The 19,296-nt window shown below is 39.9% G+C and overlaps 1 protein-coding gene across 1 annotated transcript in view; it reads right to left on the bottom strand.

Moving 5' to 3' along the window:
• The window catches only part of LOC129088776 (sickle tail protein-like), an 87,073-nt gene extending 70,092 nt beyond the window's left edge, over positions 1 to 16,981 (bottom strand). Inside the window, exon 1 of the mRNA XM_054596007.1 lies at positions 16,720 to 16,981. Within this exon, the coding sequence (XP_054451982.1) occupies positions 16,720 to 16,981 (262 nt within the window). The remainder of the gene's footprint in view (positions 1 to 16,719) is intronic.
• Between the last annotated feature and the right edge of the window lie 2,315 nt (positions 16,982 to 19,296).

The following is a 19,296-nucleotide window of genomic DNA, read 5'->3' as shown; positions in this document are numbered from 1 at the left end:
TATAATCTGTATTTTTCAGAAACTCTTTTAGTTAAATTGCTTAGTATATGTCAGTGACAACTGCATACCTTGATTAAAGCAGCACATTCTCACTCCCAACTAGTCAAATACTGGTCTTTGGAGTAATGAACTAGGTTCCCCTCTAGTGTTAGTTTTCAGCGTGTCAGGACAGTGTGTCTGTATGCTCTGTTCTTTATGAAGAAAAACAATCCCTCCAGTCCATTTGATTCTCCCCGCACCGTTTGACACACGGTATAGACTTCTCATGTTGTCACATTTAGTACTTTGCTGCAAAGGGCAGACTGTGAGATCTTGTCTCTATCTTGACACTAACATATCCTCAACTTCACTTAAACTGCTGCAAACAATTCTAAATAACAGAAATGGAAATTGATTTCAAAGAGACAGAAAAGTTTCTCTTTTTATCATTTACTGTTTAATGTCTGTGTCCACCAGGTCCTTATCATTAACAGTCCTGTCTAGTCCACATTCTGTAATCTTCACTCCTGATCCCAATGATACAATGTCCTGTATAGTGCTTGGTGGCACATTACTATTTCCCAACTATTATTGTTGCATGAAAGGATGCCACATTTAAATGTTTCCATAGAAATAAACTGAACATGCTCATGAAACTGTTGTAAAAGACTCTGACTGTATAATCAAAAAAACACAGAGATGGTGAAGGACCACAAAGAGGAGAGGATATGAAGCAGAGGTGAAGAAGGATTATCGTTTCTATTTCTTTACAATCATTATCCTCTATCATCCAAATTCTTCTCTCTCTCTGTCTTTCTCTCTCTCTGTCTTTCTCTTTCTCTCTGTCTCTCTTTCTCTCTCTGTGTCTTTGACTTACTCTCTCTCGTTGACAAAGCAGATCTGATTGATCTAGTTCAGTGGAGGCCTGGAGGTAACTCTCTCTCAGTTCTTCACTGTGCATGAAAGGCCTGTGAAGATATTAAACTCACAACGTGGACAGTCAGTCAGCTAGTTAGCCAGTTAGTTAGCAAAGCTACATCCGATTAGCCAATGAACTAGCTGTTGTTTTACTTGCTCAATTGATACCCAAATGCTTTTTAAAATTAGTATTTTTAAAACGATTAAATTACATTTTTCTGCCGTATAAAAATCCAATGAAGAGACTACAGTCCGTCTCCCCATACTTTCCAACTAAGGCAATCCCATTGGTTCCTACTTTTACTGTCGTGAAACAGAGGAAGAATATATATAAGACCTTAATACACACAAAATACTTGTTAGTAGATGAATTTCACTGTTGGTCTTTATAAAAGACACAGCATATCACCAGCCTTAAATTTAGAGGCACACATTGTCAATTTTGTGTAAACTGGATTTGCCTTCTGACCAATCAAAGTGCTTTAACACTACATGTCATCATTCACTCATTTACACCCATTCATACACTGATGACAGGAGCTACCATCAAAGGTGCGCCACCGCAGCCTGCGGGAGCAATTTGGGGTTAAATGATCGAATCGCTGATCCTCTGACTGAAGACGACTCTACCTGCTGAGCCACAGTTGCCCTGGTCATTTCTTAGTTATCTTTTTGAACAGTTGTGGGACAATACATTTGATCTGACTCAAACTTTAGCATGCTAAAATATTAGCCTGCTGGCTGTAGCTTGGGGTTATAGCTGTGCATCATACAGGGTAAGGGCAGAAGATTGGTCCAAGCAAGTACTCAAACACAGAGGCAGTACAACCATGGCTGACTTATCTGATAAAGCTCGAGTCGAACATGTCCTTATGCATTAGCATGTTTATGACACTTTGTTACCTCTTCATTCAGACACACAACCCATTATATATGTTTTATTTTATTCTTCCTTCTTTGCAGTAAGTTAAGCAGTATCTCAGTTTCTCCACGGACGTTAGTTTCCTACTGTGGTCATGGAAACACTCTGACTAGCACTATATTGATAATTAAGTTCACTAGGGTTGTGTGTTTGTGCCAGCTCGGTCAGGTGTTGTCATACGTGTGTAGAAAGTGTGTATTGTGGGCTCCTCTTGACACACTGATGACTAATCCTTGTTGCGGCCCTATTCCACCGTTCTGTTTAAAGGCAATTATAGATATATGAATACTAAAAGCAATTTTCTTTGCTTCTACATTTGTGTATAGAATTATATGCATAGTGTTCGTTGAGTTTGAAGCAACAGAGCAAAATCACATGGCCACAACAGACACAGGAGGCTGACAGATCTCCAGATCTGACGATATGCAAGCTTTTGTGTTCAGAGGTTTTACACTGAATTGATAAGATTCCCTGCCAGCAGAAAAGCACAGTGTCCTAGAAAAACTTTTGGCTCAGCTTTAACATCTGTCCAACAAGAGTATGGATTATATCTGGCATGTTGGCTTGTTTTTATGAAAATGTGTCCTTGTGATAAGTTCATAATGGCCTGACAGAGCCATGAAGGAAAGAGAGTGCTATGGGACAAAAATGAACTTGAAAGGAGAAAGTAGGCCATGTCACCCTTGTGAATTGTTAAAGTGATGTCGCTTTACACTTAATGATGCTCTCCTCCATGTGATAATGTCCTAAATGTTTAAACTGTGTTTTCACTGAGAGGATGGTGGAGAGTCTTTGGTTGTGGGCCTCTGAGCACCTGTTGTGTCCGAAGGCTGTCCACATTCTTCGGTTCAGGAAACTGAGGTGGATGTGTTTGCCACCCCTGGCGGAGGACCACATTGCACACGTGCTCAGACCAAAAAAAGCTTCTTCCGCCTTTCCGTCACTCCATCTCATCCCTCCTCTATCGGAAAGAGGGAGGCAGGAGCAGTTGCCAGTCATTTTGGTAGCCTGATGTTGCTGCTGGGCGCTGTTGTATGGGACTCTGTCTCAAGAGGCGGGTGCAACAGGCTCGCTGCCCAATCTGGGCTCTCCTCTCCAGGCTACTCCAAACCCCTCCAGGGTATTCAACTAAAGTATGAACAGTGACAAATCTAAGTGAACACTGGGTATAAATAAGCATGTTTGGGGACCCTTTTGGGTAGCATGAACCTCCTGATGGAGCTCTTCACAGTGTGATGAAAATCTGTCCACACTCCCCAGGCCACTAAAGGGACCTAGTCTTGAGCACTCCAGTATGCACAGTCACCTGGGCAGTCTCTCTCCCACTTACAATATTATTGTAGATTAACAGTGCTCCTTTGCAGCAACTGGATGTTTTATGGCCCCAGTTTATCCTAATAGTAGTTGTTCATGAACCTGGGTGCACCTACCTAATTTTATTATCTGACTGTACCTTTAAATCTGATCAAATCTCCTTTCTCTGTATTTGCTAATAAGTCAGGTACATGATTTTCACTTCCAATAAAGAAAGAAATAAAGAACCACACTGGGCATTACCAATGCCCACAGTCATGAGTCTTATTTGAAGAGACATGTAGCTTCACATGAAGGCTAGCCTGAATGATCAAAATTATACTTTGGAGATGTTTGCAGTCCAGCTGTTTCCAACGGCTCTCAGAGCTCAGTGAGGCGCACCTTCTAGATTTTGACTCTGAGGCAAAATAATTGCAAAAGAACGTTGATTAGACGTCTGAGATTAAATCACACTGCTCCTGTCAGAACATATCACAAACTAAGAGAAGCAGCAACAGAAAGTGGATCCAGCTGTGGCATGGTAATGAGTAGAAAGATAGAGTCATTTATAATTTCAATATTTTCTGAACTGGAGAGAAAATTCAGTGTCTGAAAGGTTGGAGTGTGACTGGAAAGGGAAAGTGAAAGAGCAGCACGGAGCTTAAACCCTAAATGTTCCAGTGGAGTTGCTCAGTGGGCATCACATCAGACTTGGGCTGAGTGTGAACAAGTCCTTTTAGAAAAAGACAGCACTGCTTTCAGTCAAGCCTCAAGTCTGGATAAATACAGGTAAAGAAAGCCCTCAACAGTTTACATAATACTTCAGGTAGACCAACAGGAAGCAATCAGTAAGAAGTAAATAGCCTGCCAAAATACTTCATTATAAGACAGAATATAATCAACACACCAAATATGTAATTACTACCTATCCCATATAGGGTGCTCAGATATACCACAATCTTAGCACATGATCTGATCATCGTGTGTGTTTATATATATCATAACAGATATCAAACAAGACAAATCTACAATTTCCCATGCAATCAGAAAGGACTTTAATACAGTAAACCCTTAAAGTCCAAATACAATCAAATTTAGGATGTCTTTGGGAAAATACCAGCCGGCTCTCATACCAAGGGCATCAAATACTGACACTTTGTCAGCCCCTTGGCATTGGATACCGATGCACAAGGTAGCTCTGAGCATCTGTATGAGACCAGACTTTCAGTTGACAACAATGTAAACCAACTTTGATCATGTAGTATAAAGACTGGAAAAAACACACACAGAGTGGGAGGGAGGGAGGTGAGGTTGATGGGTCAAACCACTTTTAACAAGGAAAATGGCCTTTGTGTTATTTTTACAATTGCCTTGAGTTATGTTAGGCCTAAACATGATGTTTTTCTTAAACCTAACAAAGTGGTGTTGTTGCCTTACCTAAGTGTTGTTGCTTGAATACCCAATGTTAACCATGTGTTTACTGAGACCATAGTGGAGCACATTAGAAAGGGACGCCAAAGGGTCTGACCAAGGGTCAGTGTGTGACTATTTGGGAGAAGAACGTGGCAGAAATGGAAATACTCCTTTTGCTCTGTGGCATCAGTATGGGGGTGCAGGGGGATCCTCCCCCAGGAACAAATGTAAATAAACAAACTCTATTTTAATGCTTTTTAATGCACTCTGGCACCTTAAAGACATTTAAAGTAGACATCTTTAAATATAAATTTGTTTATGAATTGTGATGTTAAGAATATTAGCAGCTGTTAGTAATAAGTGAATACAACTTTATTGCAGTTATTAAATGTTTTTAAACTAACTAAAGTGGAATGTAACCAAGTACATTTACTTAAGTATGTTACTTCAGTAGGCTACATTTTTGAGGTGCTTGTACTTGAGTTTTGCTATTTTATGCTACTTTCCAATCCACTACATCTCAGAGATAAATATTGTTTTTACTCCACAACATAAATCTGACAGCTGTAGTTAGTTTACAGATTCAGATATTATTAATACACAGATTTCACATATAGTAAAATTAGTTGTTTACCGTTTTAGTTTGTAAAATAGCCTAATGTCTAATAGGCTGGTCTCTGTTGGAGGCCTCGTTGTATTCTAAGCTGAAGGAGTTTCTGATGAAAATGGGGTCTGTGTACTAATGCTGGTGTTTCCATGTTAAAATGCTGTTACAGCCTGTTATTGCCTGATGACTGTGACTTTCCTACTCCGTTTTGTGTGTGTGTGTGTGTGTGAGAGCAAAGAGAGAGAGAGAGAGTGAGAGAGAGAGAGAGAGAGAGAGAGAGAGTGAGAGTTTGTCTGTGTGTGTGTGTATGAGTGTGACTCTTGACAAGGACACAGAGCCTGGCAGCGACAAGTGGACAGAAACAAGACAGCCATGGAAATATTGTTTCTGCTTGTTGAACATCACACACGTACACACATTTAGTGTAGCCTGCAGTTCTTCTTAGAATCACTGGATCAAGCCTCCGAGGAAAGTATGCAGTCCTCTGTTTCTTCAGAGTCTAGGAAAAAATCAGCTGGGATTTTTATTATGTTGTAATTCAGCAAAGGACATTGGTAAACAGTCATCTGTTATTAATATTTTCAAAGTACCTACATTTACTGTATATCGTTCTTTTTGGGGCATTAAAAGTTACTGCTTAACTGTAGAATGGGAAAGTAAAGTGGTGCAATATGCTGAAACAAATATACGATACGATTATAATACAGGGGTTTTGATATATATATAGCCATACTAAAAATCTTATTTAGCTAAAAATAGTTCATGTGAATAACAATGTGAGCATTGTGAGATCATATATCACAGAAAAATCCATCTTGTCAGGCTTCAAGTAATGTGTTTGTAAGTCAGAGCACGGACCAATCAGCGTCCTGCTTCTGGTAGCTTCCGGTGTTGTTAAGGTGTGTGAGAGGCGACACAGAGAGGCCTCTGCTCGTTCAATACAACAATGGCTGCTCATGAAGAAGAAAGCCTGAAATAACATCAGTCAATCAAAAAGGCTTTTCTGGATGGAAAATATGTTTTCGTTCTTCCCCTGACTGGGTTCGGCAACAGTTTGATTGACTGATGGTTCCGCCAATCACATGCCACGTATTTTTTGAAAATGCCCTTTTTCAACACGTGTTACAAAAAAATCATATATGTAAAGAATTCTTTACTAGTTTTTTAACTATTAATTTTTTTTTTTTTAGGAGATCCTGGATAATTCTAATTAGTCGTATAAAACAATCTCAGCATTATAGAATGAATCAATCTTTGATGAAAGTGCTAACAACAAGCAAGGGGTCACAAGTAGGCATGACTTCATTATAGGTGGTCATTAGCCCCAAAAGATTGGGAACAACTGACATAAAACTGCACTCAGCATCTTTTTACATTTTTGTCTGAGTTCCCAAATTGTCTCCATACAGGAGAGAGACAAAACAATGTTAATGTTCAATTCGAAATTATTTAGATAATTTTCAGTGTTTACTAAATGTTGCCTTTTTTCGCAATACTATTATAATCAAGGCTGTGTTGGACCCACTGAAAGCAGGTCAGTTTTTCTTTTTTCTCCTAAGCCTGTTGGTTTCTGCATGACAAGTTTGTTAAAGCACATGGTACAATTTACCGGCCATCCCACCGTTTGCCTTTCTCTCCCTCCCTTTCTGCCTTCCTCTTCCCTCCAGCTTTTGAAGTAGCGAGCATGGAGGGATTAGTTTCACTTCATATTCAAAGGGCGGAATGTGATGATACGAGAGGGAATGTAACTAATCAGCAGAGGGCTGTAATCCACAGGGACAAGACAGGACAATACTGATGGACACCAACTCCCAGCTCAGGAATGTATGACAGGACAGAAAAACTGAAAGCACCAACCAGGGGAATCTAACTGAATACTGTACACACATAACTGTGTGTGAACGTGTGTTACTCATGTTGTGGGGACAAAAATCTCTTCACACAGTCCAAACATTGGGACTCAACTCCATACAAGGACAAAGTATTAAACTCTCTATCTCTCTAATAAGATTTAATTTAAATAAATATCTGTTAAGTCACTATCACCAACAGCGGGAACATGATTATGATTGAGCCCACTGATGAAAGCATTGCAATATTTATGAACTTGTAGTATTACAAACTGGGTGTCTGTAGCAAAATTCCCAGAAAATATGCTGTATTAAGTAACTGCTAATAAGATTTCCCACCGCTGCAAAAAATGTTTACTGGTTAAACTCAAGTTGACTTTTATTATGAAGTAGTTTATCAGAGAGCTTGACACTGACCGATATTGTTGTGATTGTTTTTATCATATCTGTGTCCACAGAACAAGACGGACATTTGATAAATATTACATTACATTACAGTCATTTAGCAGACGCATAGGTATTTTATCCAAAAGCAAATTACTACGAAAACAAAATTGCAACAGACTAATACGAATATAATAAGTGTTACAACTACTACGAATAGGATAAGTGCAGTAAACAAATACGAATTCAATAAGTGCTAAGAGGAAGGCTCAGGGTAGTGCTTCTTGAAGAGGTGAGTTTTCAGCCTGCGCCTAAAGATGGGCAGCGACTCTGCTGTCCTGACGTCGGTGGGGAGTTCATTCCACCACTGAGGGGCCAGGACAGAAAAAAGCTGTGACCGGGTGGATCGGCCGCAGGGACCTCTGAGCGACGGGGCAACCAATCGCCCCGAGGCCGCAGAGCGAAGTGGTCGGGCGGGGGTGTAGGGCTTGACCAAGGCCTGGAGATAGGAAGGAGCTGTTCCTTTCACTGCCCTGTAGGCTAGCACCAGAGTCTTAAACTGGATGCGAGCTCTTACAGGGAGCCAGTGTAGAGAACGGAGAAGGGAAGTTGTGTGAAAGAACTTGGGGCGATTGAACACCAGACGTGCTGTCAGGAGTAATGGAACAGTCAGGAGCATCTACATTTACAGTAAACTACATTTGGGCTGCAGAGCCAGGAAACCAAATACTGTCACTTTCACTGTTCGCAGACGCATGTCATGTACAGCTATAATCACAGCAAATTTTTTGAAATGAACCATGCAGTCTCTCTCCTGATACAGGAATTGAGAATGTTAGTCAAAGAAAGGAAAGATTTGGAGAAGTTGCTTCTTAAAAGGGAGGCTTTCTCTGGATTTTTATCTGCGCACTTTAATCCCAAAAGGGTAAATGAGGAATTAGATTTGAAGCCAGTTCTTTAGAGTCTACTGGATTTTATTTGTTCTTCATTAACAGGATTTCTTTGAGAACAATTGGAAGTGTAATTCATGGATGGATGTGTTGCGTTCAAACATAGATGGACTTAAGTTAAGGTTATTCGTAAATGTTATGTGATTAAGTTTTATATACTTGGTATCAATGATATAATTTATTCTAATGACAGAACAATGTGTTGTATATAACACATTGTTCAGCGTCAGGCACCCAGCACCCTGATGAAGGCAAGATAATCAAAACATTTGGTGATTAAAGTGTGGTGTACTGCAGAGTTGTGCAACCTGTTATAATTCTGATGGGTTTGCTGGTTACTGCCATCTACTGATCCTTTCTATCCACATCTACCCCCTATTAACAAACCCTCCTCTCAAAGACGGCTTTCCAGTGTGCTTATTCAGAACAGGAAGGAATACTTTTGCTTTAGAGGTGGGTGGATGACAAGATGCACAAACTTGTTTTGGAGTTTATCTTCAATGTATGTGTGTAAATGTCAGCAAAAGCAAGAAACACATTAATCTCCTGGGGGACAGAAGTTACAATAAAACCATCACAAATTTCAGTTATGTGACTATCTGGAACATTAAGTAACCTTTACATTGACTTCTATTAGCAAACAAGTTACTGCTACAACACTGACAAGTTGTCATTCCTTTCATGCCCTCCCTTCCTCCCCCTCGCTGCCAAACAGTGGCATGCGCTGGATGAAAATAATGAGGTCTCTTTTTCGCAGAACACAGGAGGGTAAGCTGACTAGAGCACAGATAGTATTTGACTTGGCAAGAGACCTTTTTAGCCCTCATCACTGAAATGGGCTGTGATGCCAATGGTTTGCCCACTCATAGCAATGATCTCCATCCTCAGGCAGCTAAAATGGAGGGGGTTGGTGGTGAAGGGGGACTCTAGAACTGCAGTGTATAAGGAGTGTTTGACCAAAAGAAAGAGAATTGACCACAAAGTCTTTATGTCATTGGAAATGTGGCTCTCAACAACCTACAGTTTTATTGTTTTATGGTGATATGGGATGGTAAAAGATTAACTTCTTGAATCCCGCCCTTTGAATGTCCTAAAAGGATAATAACTTTTTTCAGTGTAGGTTCATTTGACGTTGTTCTAACTTACTATGCAACATCATAACTAAGGTGTCCATTTGTACATGCAACACAAGCATAAAAGTTTCCAGTTAACATTGACTATATTTTCTGAACAACTTATTTGTGATAAAAATGTAAATAATATCACTAGAAATGGCAGTAACAATTGTCCATTGCACTGCAGGCATAACTTTGGTAGGTACTTTGTATTTTGTAAAAGTCTATTTGAATCTTTAGAGCTGCTTCGGGGTTCAGTATAGGTGGTTACTTTAATGCTCATCTATGTGTTTGTCTGGACTGCTGAAAAGCAGCATGCAGCCCTATAAACTGGAAAGTCTGTCACTGAGTGAAGTAACTACATTATGAAGTTACTTAGTATGTTGGTCAAGTGTTGGAGTTCTCACACTGGCTGTTGATCTGTCAAAATCAACAGGTTGGACAGTCTTTCCACTGGTTACATCTTTGCCACCAAAGCAAAAATAACAAAAGAAAATACAACATTCAACAATTAATTATATGATCCACTTTCTCAATAATTGGTTGTTGTTGCTGCACAGCATGTTTGTCACTCTATCCGCAGAGGCTAGGAACATGTTCTGAAAAAGTAAACCTTCATGAACTCTGTCTCGCTCTTTGACCCTTCCAACTCCAAAAATAATGAATTAAGAAGTGCCTTTCCTCTTATTAAATAAACACTCGCAATTGTGCATGAATTCTTATTGGTCGGACAAGAGCATATTGACCAATCAATTGACCAACCAACCAGTGGTCGTCAGCCCTACTTGTTTCCAACTAAGTACGCAGAGTTGGCTCACTAGCGAGGACCACGCCACACATCACAACAATGTGCTTATGAAACAAGGAAGTATTGGATATTCAGCATGGATGAATGGATGTGAGAAAGGGTATAAACATGGGGTTGATGTATTGAAGGCCGAGGAGGAGACTCAAGAGTTGAGTCACCCGAGCCAATTACGAGCACAAGATAGTAGCTGGAAAAGCAAAGATGAGAGAGGCGTGCACAGCATTGAATAAGAGGGGATGAAAGGAGGGGGGAAAGGGAGAATCTATGTGATTACAAATGGGCAGAGGGAGGATTTAGGTAAGGAGGGGAATAGATTTGGATGAGGGAAAGGGAGGGTGGGTCGGGACAACCGAGACAAATAGGACAGAAAGGTGTTGACTATGTATAAGTAACCCTACAGGAAATTAGAGGTGTGATTGAGGTGTGTCCTTCAACAAGAGGATTGGCGGTTCTGCAAGTCCACAAGGTTTTGTCTTCTCCCCTCTGTTGTTCATGTTGTATACCAATGACTGTTAGCCATCAGGACAATTGCAGAATGATCAGATTTGTAGATGACGCAGCTCTGTGTGGACTTTAACTGACCATGAGACCAGATAATCTCACGTTTCCTGGTGGGATCACCCATGAATGGAAAACTCGACTTGGAAGAAGGTAGTTAAACTTAAAGGTTTGCAGTGGATGCCTTCTTTTGTCCAAATCAGCATTCAGCTGCAGCAGGTGATAAACAATTGAACACTGGGGAGTTGCGTGACTGAGGTGGCGGAGCGATAAATCTGCATGTTGTAGTTGTAATACACCTTCCTACCTACCAACCTACCTACCTACCCATCCATCTACCTATCCACCCACCTACCTACCTACCTACCTACCTACCTACCTACCTACCTACCTACCTACCTACCTACCGACCTAACGACATACCTACCTACCAAACTACCTACCAACCTACTTAACCACCCACCCACCTACCTAACTAGTTACAATGGGCTGAAGTGTTTCGGAGTTCAGCTGCTATAGGCAGAATGGATAAGAGCTGGGTGAATGTGGAGGAGGAATGCTACATTGAGACCTGGTGGCGATTAAGGACATTGATGAGCAGAGAAGTTATTTCATGGACTGAAGGCGTTCATGGAGAGGTTGGCTGGCCTAGGAATAGCCTGTGACTGCATGTTGTCCTGGAGTAGTAGATGAGGCTGCCTGAACAGCTGAGTTGGGAAAAGATGTTTCTCATCATGGCTATGGAATCGTATATTGGTTTGCTACTAACAACAAACACTCGAAAAAAGACAATTTGAACATTTGCCATTTGCATTTGATTTCACCTAAAATGACAGCTGACAGCAACAGAGAGGAGAACAGATTTAAAATTTGACAGCAGCAACATAATTGGCTGATAGAGATCGTGGCAAGATCTGATTGGTTAATGCCCCTAATCAGCTTATTATGAAGGAGCGGGAGGAGTGAGAGCGATATAATTGTGTATGATAAAGCATTAAGTTAGTCTTCCTGATTGAACTTACACTGAGCTTCATGAGAGGACAATACAGAACATATAGTGAGTTCTGATTCAAGATATTTTTATTCTAATACAATATTGCAACGGTTTTAGAAATTTACTTTTGTACATTTATTATTTCAATCAATCAATCAATTAGACATTTATTTTCATACCCTCTATTTACTCAAAACAATCAGCATAATTTTTACTTGCTGATTATCAAATATTATAAACTCCACCCCCTCTAGACTTTCCAGTGGGCATTCTTGACTTAATTCTCTATTTTCAATTCCTGTGTGTCTCGTGCCCTTTTATGTGTATTTGCTGGGTGTTAACCTGCTGATTAGGACACACACCATGAATTTACAAGGACAAAGGCATTCATCAATGTAGAACACAGGTAAGACAATTCTTCATTTTAACAATATGTTGTGAATAGGACATTACTTTCTTTGGACCTTTCTTTAGACCAAATTTGAGAACAAATTTAGGAAGATATTGGTGAGTGAGGTCCAATAAGAGTATCCCTTTTGAACCCGCAAACTGACCACCTGCCTCCTCCACCCCTACCAGCTAAACTTTTTAAAGCTCTCTTTTCAAATGCTGTATGCTGTTAATTTGTCTCTTGTGACTAGCATTGTCTCAAGCTTTAAGACTCTAAGCTTCTGTTCTTTTCAAACGTTCTAGAAAGAGTTGTGTCTCAGCAACATTCTGACCATACATTTAACTATAATCATTTCAATCTTATTTCAGGGCCTCACCCCAACGTCACTGAACTTGTTAAATTGTTAAATGATCGTTTACTTGCTATGGAATATGCTTTTATTACTGGAGCTTTTATTCATTGTGTATACTCCCATACTGATTGGAAATTCAATTTGGACATCAGAAGTGTGGTTGAGGCACTTTGTCTCCACCACACCTGCTACCGAATGTAAGTACATATTTTTACATAATTTTGTTTTAAAGCCTTTGATCATTTTAGGTACTATATGAACCCCCCCTCATATCTAAAACCAATATATATATAAGGTAAACAAAGGGTGCAAATGTGCTCCTTTCTTGATTTGAATAGAGAACTGTTTGTGCTGCCAACTAAATGAATGAACCAGGAACAGACAACTGGTGTGTGGGTGCTGATGGCCACAATATTTTGACCCCACTCAGGATTCCAAATAGTTGAAATAAATATGAATCTGATCAGATGATGTTCAAGCCTGATTTGTTTGAGATGTCTGACTGGTCGTCACAATCCCGTCAGTTACATGTTGCCTGGTTCTCGTGGTCAGGAGTGTAGGAGACTTTTCCTCCAGACCGCTGTTCCAAGGAGTGCAGTGTTAGATATCAAAACATTGAAGCTAGGGCTGGTAATCTTGAGAAAACTTTTTTATGTTGGATAATAAAGGACTGATATATTTAAATATATTTATTTCCCTGCATATGTAGTTTGCACAACTATAACTTGAGTGTCCGTATGCCAGCAGATGTGGCACCGATCAGCATCAGTGTTGCTCACTCTTCAATAACTCAACAGTAAAGATACATTTATTAATTATTATTATTTTTCTTTTTTGAGAACGCAGCTCCTCCTGTGGATGGGCTAAATGCAGAAGTAATTTCTTCTGTATTAACATGTAACATGTAAATAAATAATGGTTCAGTAAATGACTATAGGGAAGGGGAAAAGTGCATGTGACCCATGATCCCTTGGTAGAATTTGGTTTTACACTGAGACAATTTGATCTTACAAATGTATAATAAAATCAGATGACGTTATCCTTTCAATGATTCCATTGCAGGAAAAATACAATAGAAATCATCTTGCTTAAGTAAAAAATGAAAAACTGTGCATAAATAGAAGAAGAACAAGAAAAACCTTCATCGATTTATTATGTACTTGGGCTTCTTTGGTTTTTATTATACTTATTTCCTAACCAACTGTAATGATAAACTGTGGTCACCTAAAAATGTAACATTTAGTAAATAAAATTGTTCATTAGTTTATTTATATCACACCATGACCTAACTCAAGGGTGCACAGTAAATAATCTCTTACTCCACATTAGCATAAACCCTCATGACATGTGCTGCATTAATTCAAACATTAATTCATTCTAATTTGTAGATGTAGTAATGCATTAACATATGACTTAGGCATGTAGCCTCATTATAACATGTTACAGAAATGTCCACAGAAACAAAATAATGGTCTATTTGTGCAAACACACTGCTGCAGGCTCTTCTGACTCATGAAAGCACGTGTCTGTAAAAAGATATATTAGCTGACTGCATCCAGAAGAGCAGGATTATCTTCTAACAACACGAGATAAAGCCTGAGCTGCACTGTTTATCTCACCGGGGTTCTTTTGTTAGGGAGCACATGAGAAGAAATGATGTGGGTAGGTTGTTCAGACACACTGTTGACCAGCAGAGATTGTGCAAACAAATAACTGTACATTTAGTACTTTATGCGATTATGTGTTTTGATACCACATAAATTCATGTTTTCCAAAAATGTTTTGCACATTGTATGTACTGTATATGTATGTACACAGAACCCTGTCGGCATTTGATAATGAAATGGTAAATGGACTGTACTTGTATAGCGCTTTTCTAGTCTTTTGACCACTCAAAGTGCTTTAACACTACATGGAATCATTCACCCAGTCTGAAGGGTAATTTAGGGTTAAGTGTCTTGCTCAAGAACACATCAACATGGACTAGCTCAGCCGGCCATCGACCCGCCGATCCTCTGATTAAAGGAGGACCCAGCTCTACCACTGAGCCACAGTCACTCCAGAATTTCAAAAAAAATACAACAGGAATATATAGGCGAATATTAAAAAACAACAACACAATAAACAAACATTTAAAGAGGTCCTGAACAATTCTCGTGTTTTATGAGGTATACACTAAATTATATAACTGTACTGTGATGAAACATATTAATATTGACATTTCTTTCCAAATGTATGAAACTTGTCATTTCATGGGATAAAAACGGCTCCTACTGTTAATGCTGACATAAAGTTGACCGGTTAGGACTTATCTATGTCATGAAATGTATCTAAAAATAGAATAGATAGAATAGCACTTCCCCTCCCCTCCCCCCTCTCAGCCTCTTGTCCACTTTTAAGCATTTCTCATACTATGCAGTGGGTGGAGTTACACTTTAAGGATCCCGTGAATTGGGTTAATAGAGAATTGTGATGGGAATGTAAGCTTAAGGTAGAATAATATAAGCCTTCAATGTCTCCCTGCATGGAACCTCTACATATACATACAATAGTCTATGGTGTGACACACACAGATCCATACACACCAGAGCACACACCTAGAATATGGCATGATGCCCTACAAGCCAAAATGTAAGTAATGCACATTTACACATAAACGCACAAACACCCAATATCTTTTAATGTTCAGTTTTACTTTTGTTGGAACTAAGAAACATTTGACCCGTTCAACTTACAGTTTGGTCACCTGTACCTTCTGCCTGAAGCTTTACTCTTTGTGAAGGATGTGGTTTTTGTCAACGGTGATTTTTAAGACTCACTGTCTCCTCAAATGTCTCCTAAAGAGAAGATGGAGGAGCGTGCACATTATTTTGATATTCTTTCTGGTTTTGGAGTTGATAGTACTCTGTACTAAGCAGTAGGTTTTTCAGGATAAAAATAAATGTTCAACCTCATAAACCTATTGCTCTGTGTAATACAGACTGGGTAATGGAGACACTGTGACAAAATTATATTCTGAGCTAACATTTCTTTTACTTGTCATTAGACATATATACACTGCTACTGACAAATCTGTGATGGGATAGAGTCAACTTGTGATATTAGTCCCCAGTCAGTCAGACTCTACATGTGAGCACATGTGTGTTATATTGTATGAAGCCTACATACAGTAGGGTGATGCAATGAGGTTGTTTTTTTTGTGTAAACACTAATACCAAAGGTTGAGAGTTGACCAGAGAAAGTGAAAGTAGCAGTGAATGTCAGGGCTGATTATACTGCTGGACTGACACACTGACACCAAGATGGATCACAGATCATGCATGAATTCTGCCAGCATGACAGCAACTAATCCAGCCTGGCAGCAGCAGCACTATGAGCATTGAGGACTCACAAGAAATCCCTCTCTACTTTTCTAACTGCAGATTGGAATATGCATTTTAACGTGGTGAAACACGTTAGAACGAGATCATATATATCGCCCTATAATTATTTGTATGTTAAACATATGCCTGAATAAATATACTGTGAGGCAGACAGCATGAATAGACACTGTGTAAATGTTACATGCATTTTAGACTTCCTCTGGTTGTAAAGCTGTGTTCATATCATAACATTAATGGTGAATGAATGAAATCTGAAATAACTTTCTAGTCTTCCAACTACTCCAAGGGCTTTAAAACTTCAAATCAACATCCACCCATTCACACCCACTGTCATGGTGCAACCGGCTCATCAGAATCTATAAACATAAATCTGTGCCAAATGGCTTTAAATCCACTTTTACTGACAGGTAGCCTACACCAAAATAAAATCCACTAGTAACAGTACTCAGCTCATTTAAAAGGGGGCTTTACATTATTCATTTTTATGTTGTTACTGACAGTATTGTTTTACAGATATAGATACTCACTGAAACAACAATAACTTTTTTTTCTTTATATGACCAAACCCTTTAGGAACAAAGCCCTTTTCTTGGGAACTAAAAAGTCACTCAAACACTGTGGGAAGCTCTGAAGCTTTGAGAGGGAATAAAGAGATTATAGATGCAGTATGTCACTGACAACCAATCAGATAGAACAGCTACTTCTAGACTATAGAAGCAAAGTTGTATAAAAGCCACAAAAGTCCTTCCTCTGACTGTGTAATGTACTGTTACGTTATGGTGCACTGCCTTGGGTAATCTAACAAACAGCTTTATGTGAGGTTTACTATGTTTATTTAAAGAACTGGAGAGAGGAACTTTACCTTTGCAGGAGTTATTTCCTGTATGCTCAGCAGGTTTGTCCTCCAGGGCTGGAGGTCCTTGCCCTAATCCAGTTGAGGAAGCCTGGCTCCGGCTCTGGGCTGGTATGGGTCTCTGGACCAGGTTCCCCTCACTGCCTGCCCTCATCAGCCTCTCTCCAATGCGCAGCATGCATGACCGATTACCCTGCGGCTCCTTTCTCAAGCTGGGGCTCGTAGACCCCGCTGATCCGGGTCGACCCAGACGTGAGGAGGACTTGGACATCTTCCCTGCTGGGCTATGCAATGCGCTGGTAAAATACTCCAGGGTTAGTCTGGGTCCCTTGTTCACTAGTCCCTCTTTTCTTCTTCCTTTACCACTGTGTGCTTCTCCTTGCTCTTTCTCCTCCTGCTGCTCTCCTTTCTGTCCCTCTAGTTCTTTGCCTGCTTCTCTCCTGTCTCTCTTTTCTTCCTCTCATTTAAAGAGCAGCGTTGAAGAAGTATTTTCTGTAAGAATTTATCATCCAAATAAATGTCTTTTTTTTGTTTTTTTGGAACATTGAGAGTGTTGTCCTTGCTTTGTCTTCTTCTGTCTCCTTGCCCTCTTTAGGTGTATGGATGTTCCTCTGACGTGTTTGTAATGGTGTCTTAGTTTTGTCAAGTTTTCTCTTCAGCTTTGTGATGACCTTCTCAATGTGTTCCTCTGTTATTTCTGCCTCATATTGAACAATGCTGTTCTCCAGTCAGTCAGTCTTCTTCTCTTCTGTCCTTCTCCTTCATCCCTTTGCAGAGCATGGTATCTCTGTACCACTGGACTGTCCCTATGTTTACAGCAGTGATCAGTGTCTGTCCAAAGAGCGTAAGCCAATTCACTCTGTTTATTCTCTGTCTTTCTCCCACTGTCTCTCTGTCAGCAGTGAGCTCCCTCGGTGCTCCTAAAGTCCTCTGGGAAAGCTCTCTCTCTCTCTCTCTCTCCCCCCTCTCTCTATCTCTCTCCCTCTCTCTCTATCTGTCTCTCTCTCCCTCTCTCTCCCTGCCACCTCCTCCTCTTCTCCAATGGTAAAATCCATCTTTTCCTCTTTCATTCCCCCTCTGCTCTCTGTTCTCTGTTCCAACCACATCTCTTGACTCTGTGTCAACATCAAATTGGTGTTCACATGTTGGCTCTGCTGTTGTCAGTTTACAGCATGCTAATCCGTGTTGATGTCTCAATCCTCACATCAGACTCAACTACAAACTGGCATCTTTGCTTTCATCCCTACACATCCTACTTCTTTATGACTCTTCTTCAACCAACATTACCATCCAATACTTCTATAATCCTTTAGCCTACTGGCTGTTGAAGAACATTAAGAACAGTTTATAGTTAAGTTGTTTACCCCGGGATCATGGATAGGGCCTTTAAATGTGTGAAGGTGTGTATCCTGTATGAGAATGTTGTCAATGGATCTAAAGCTGTGAGCCTGCAGTTCTGAGGCTTGTGATGAGTGAGAACAGTTCAGAAACGTGGTTCAGGTAATGTTCATTATGACACCATAGCTCAGAGTTGTATATCGAGTACATATACCAGTTCCTGCTGACGCTCTGTGTAATGTTTCATTTTTGTGACGCTGTGGCCTTTTTCCCTTTAATTACTTTATTGCAGTTACATTTTGGTTTCCTGTGTTTTTAGTTGCATCAAAGATTGCTATAACCAAGATGGCGCATTACCAGCTCCAATAATTGTTCGTAATGATATAAACTTCCTGTTTACTAGGTGGGCGTGGTTATGGTGTGCTCGCCTCTCCCTCTTTCGCCGCTCAACCTCGTCCAGAATTGTTGTAAACATTGTGTGAATGTAAGAAAGTCGATTGGATTATATTTGCATAACATATATATAGGAAGTTGATGAAGTTGTCTGATCTCGGGTGTGTTGCTGAGACACAGACACTTCTCACACAAAGTGCATTTTCTATTGATTTGTCTGTCTGAATAATTACATTTTAGCATAGACTGCAGACTGTTCCGAAGATATGTAGCATGTGAATTAGTCTACTTTGGTGACTGTGGGGTAAATAATCTGTCATAGTCTGTGTTCACATTCACTCCCATTACATGCAATAGATTCAGGACCTGCCACTAGTCTCCCGAAAGAGTGTGGCAGTCGTGAATCCCAGGAATGACCCAGAACCGAGCTGGTTGAATTCTCTTAATGCTGTATTTGTCGGTGAATAAACGCTTCAACTCCTCAAGACTGGTGAGGAGATCCTGGCCAAGTTTTTGTGCCCTGCTAGTTAGCAACAGCTAAGCTCTTAACAAGCTCAGTTTTTCATTGTTTTTTATTTTCTTAGCTGGTAAACTGATTGCATTGTTAAACAGTTCATTAATAACATCCCTGCTGCAAAGATCTATGTTTGTATCAGGAAAACACAACGTTGAATGGTAAAATGTCAGAAACAAGATTATTGTTATAACTGTAATGGTATTATTAAGTACTCATATCAGTACTCGGTATTGGCAAGTACTCAAATGTAAGTTATTTTACTTGAAGAAACTCTGAAAAAAAGTTGTATCGGTAAACCCCTAATGAGTACCTCTACCCAGAACAACAAAGTGTTTAAA

This window comes from Anoplopoma fimbria, chromosome 3 (genome assembly GCF_027596085.1).
Source record: "Anoplopoma fimbria isolate UVic2021 breed Golden Eagle Sablefish chromosome 3, Afim_UVic_2022, whole genome shotgun sequence".
In the NCBI taxonomy this organism is placed as follows: domain Eukaryota; kingdom Metazoa; phylum Chordata; class Actinopteri; order Perciformes; family Anoplopomatidae; genus Anoplopoma; species Anoplopoma fimbria.
The sequence above is the reverse complement of the archived record's forward strand: the minus strand, read 5'-3'. Positions and strand labels throughout refer to the sequence as shown.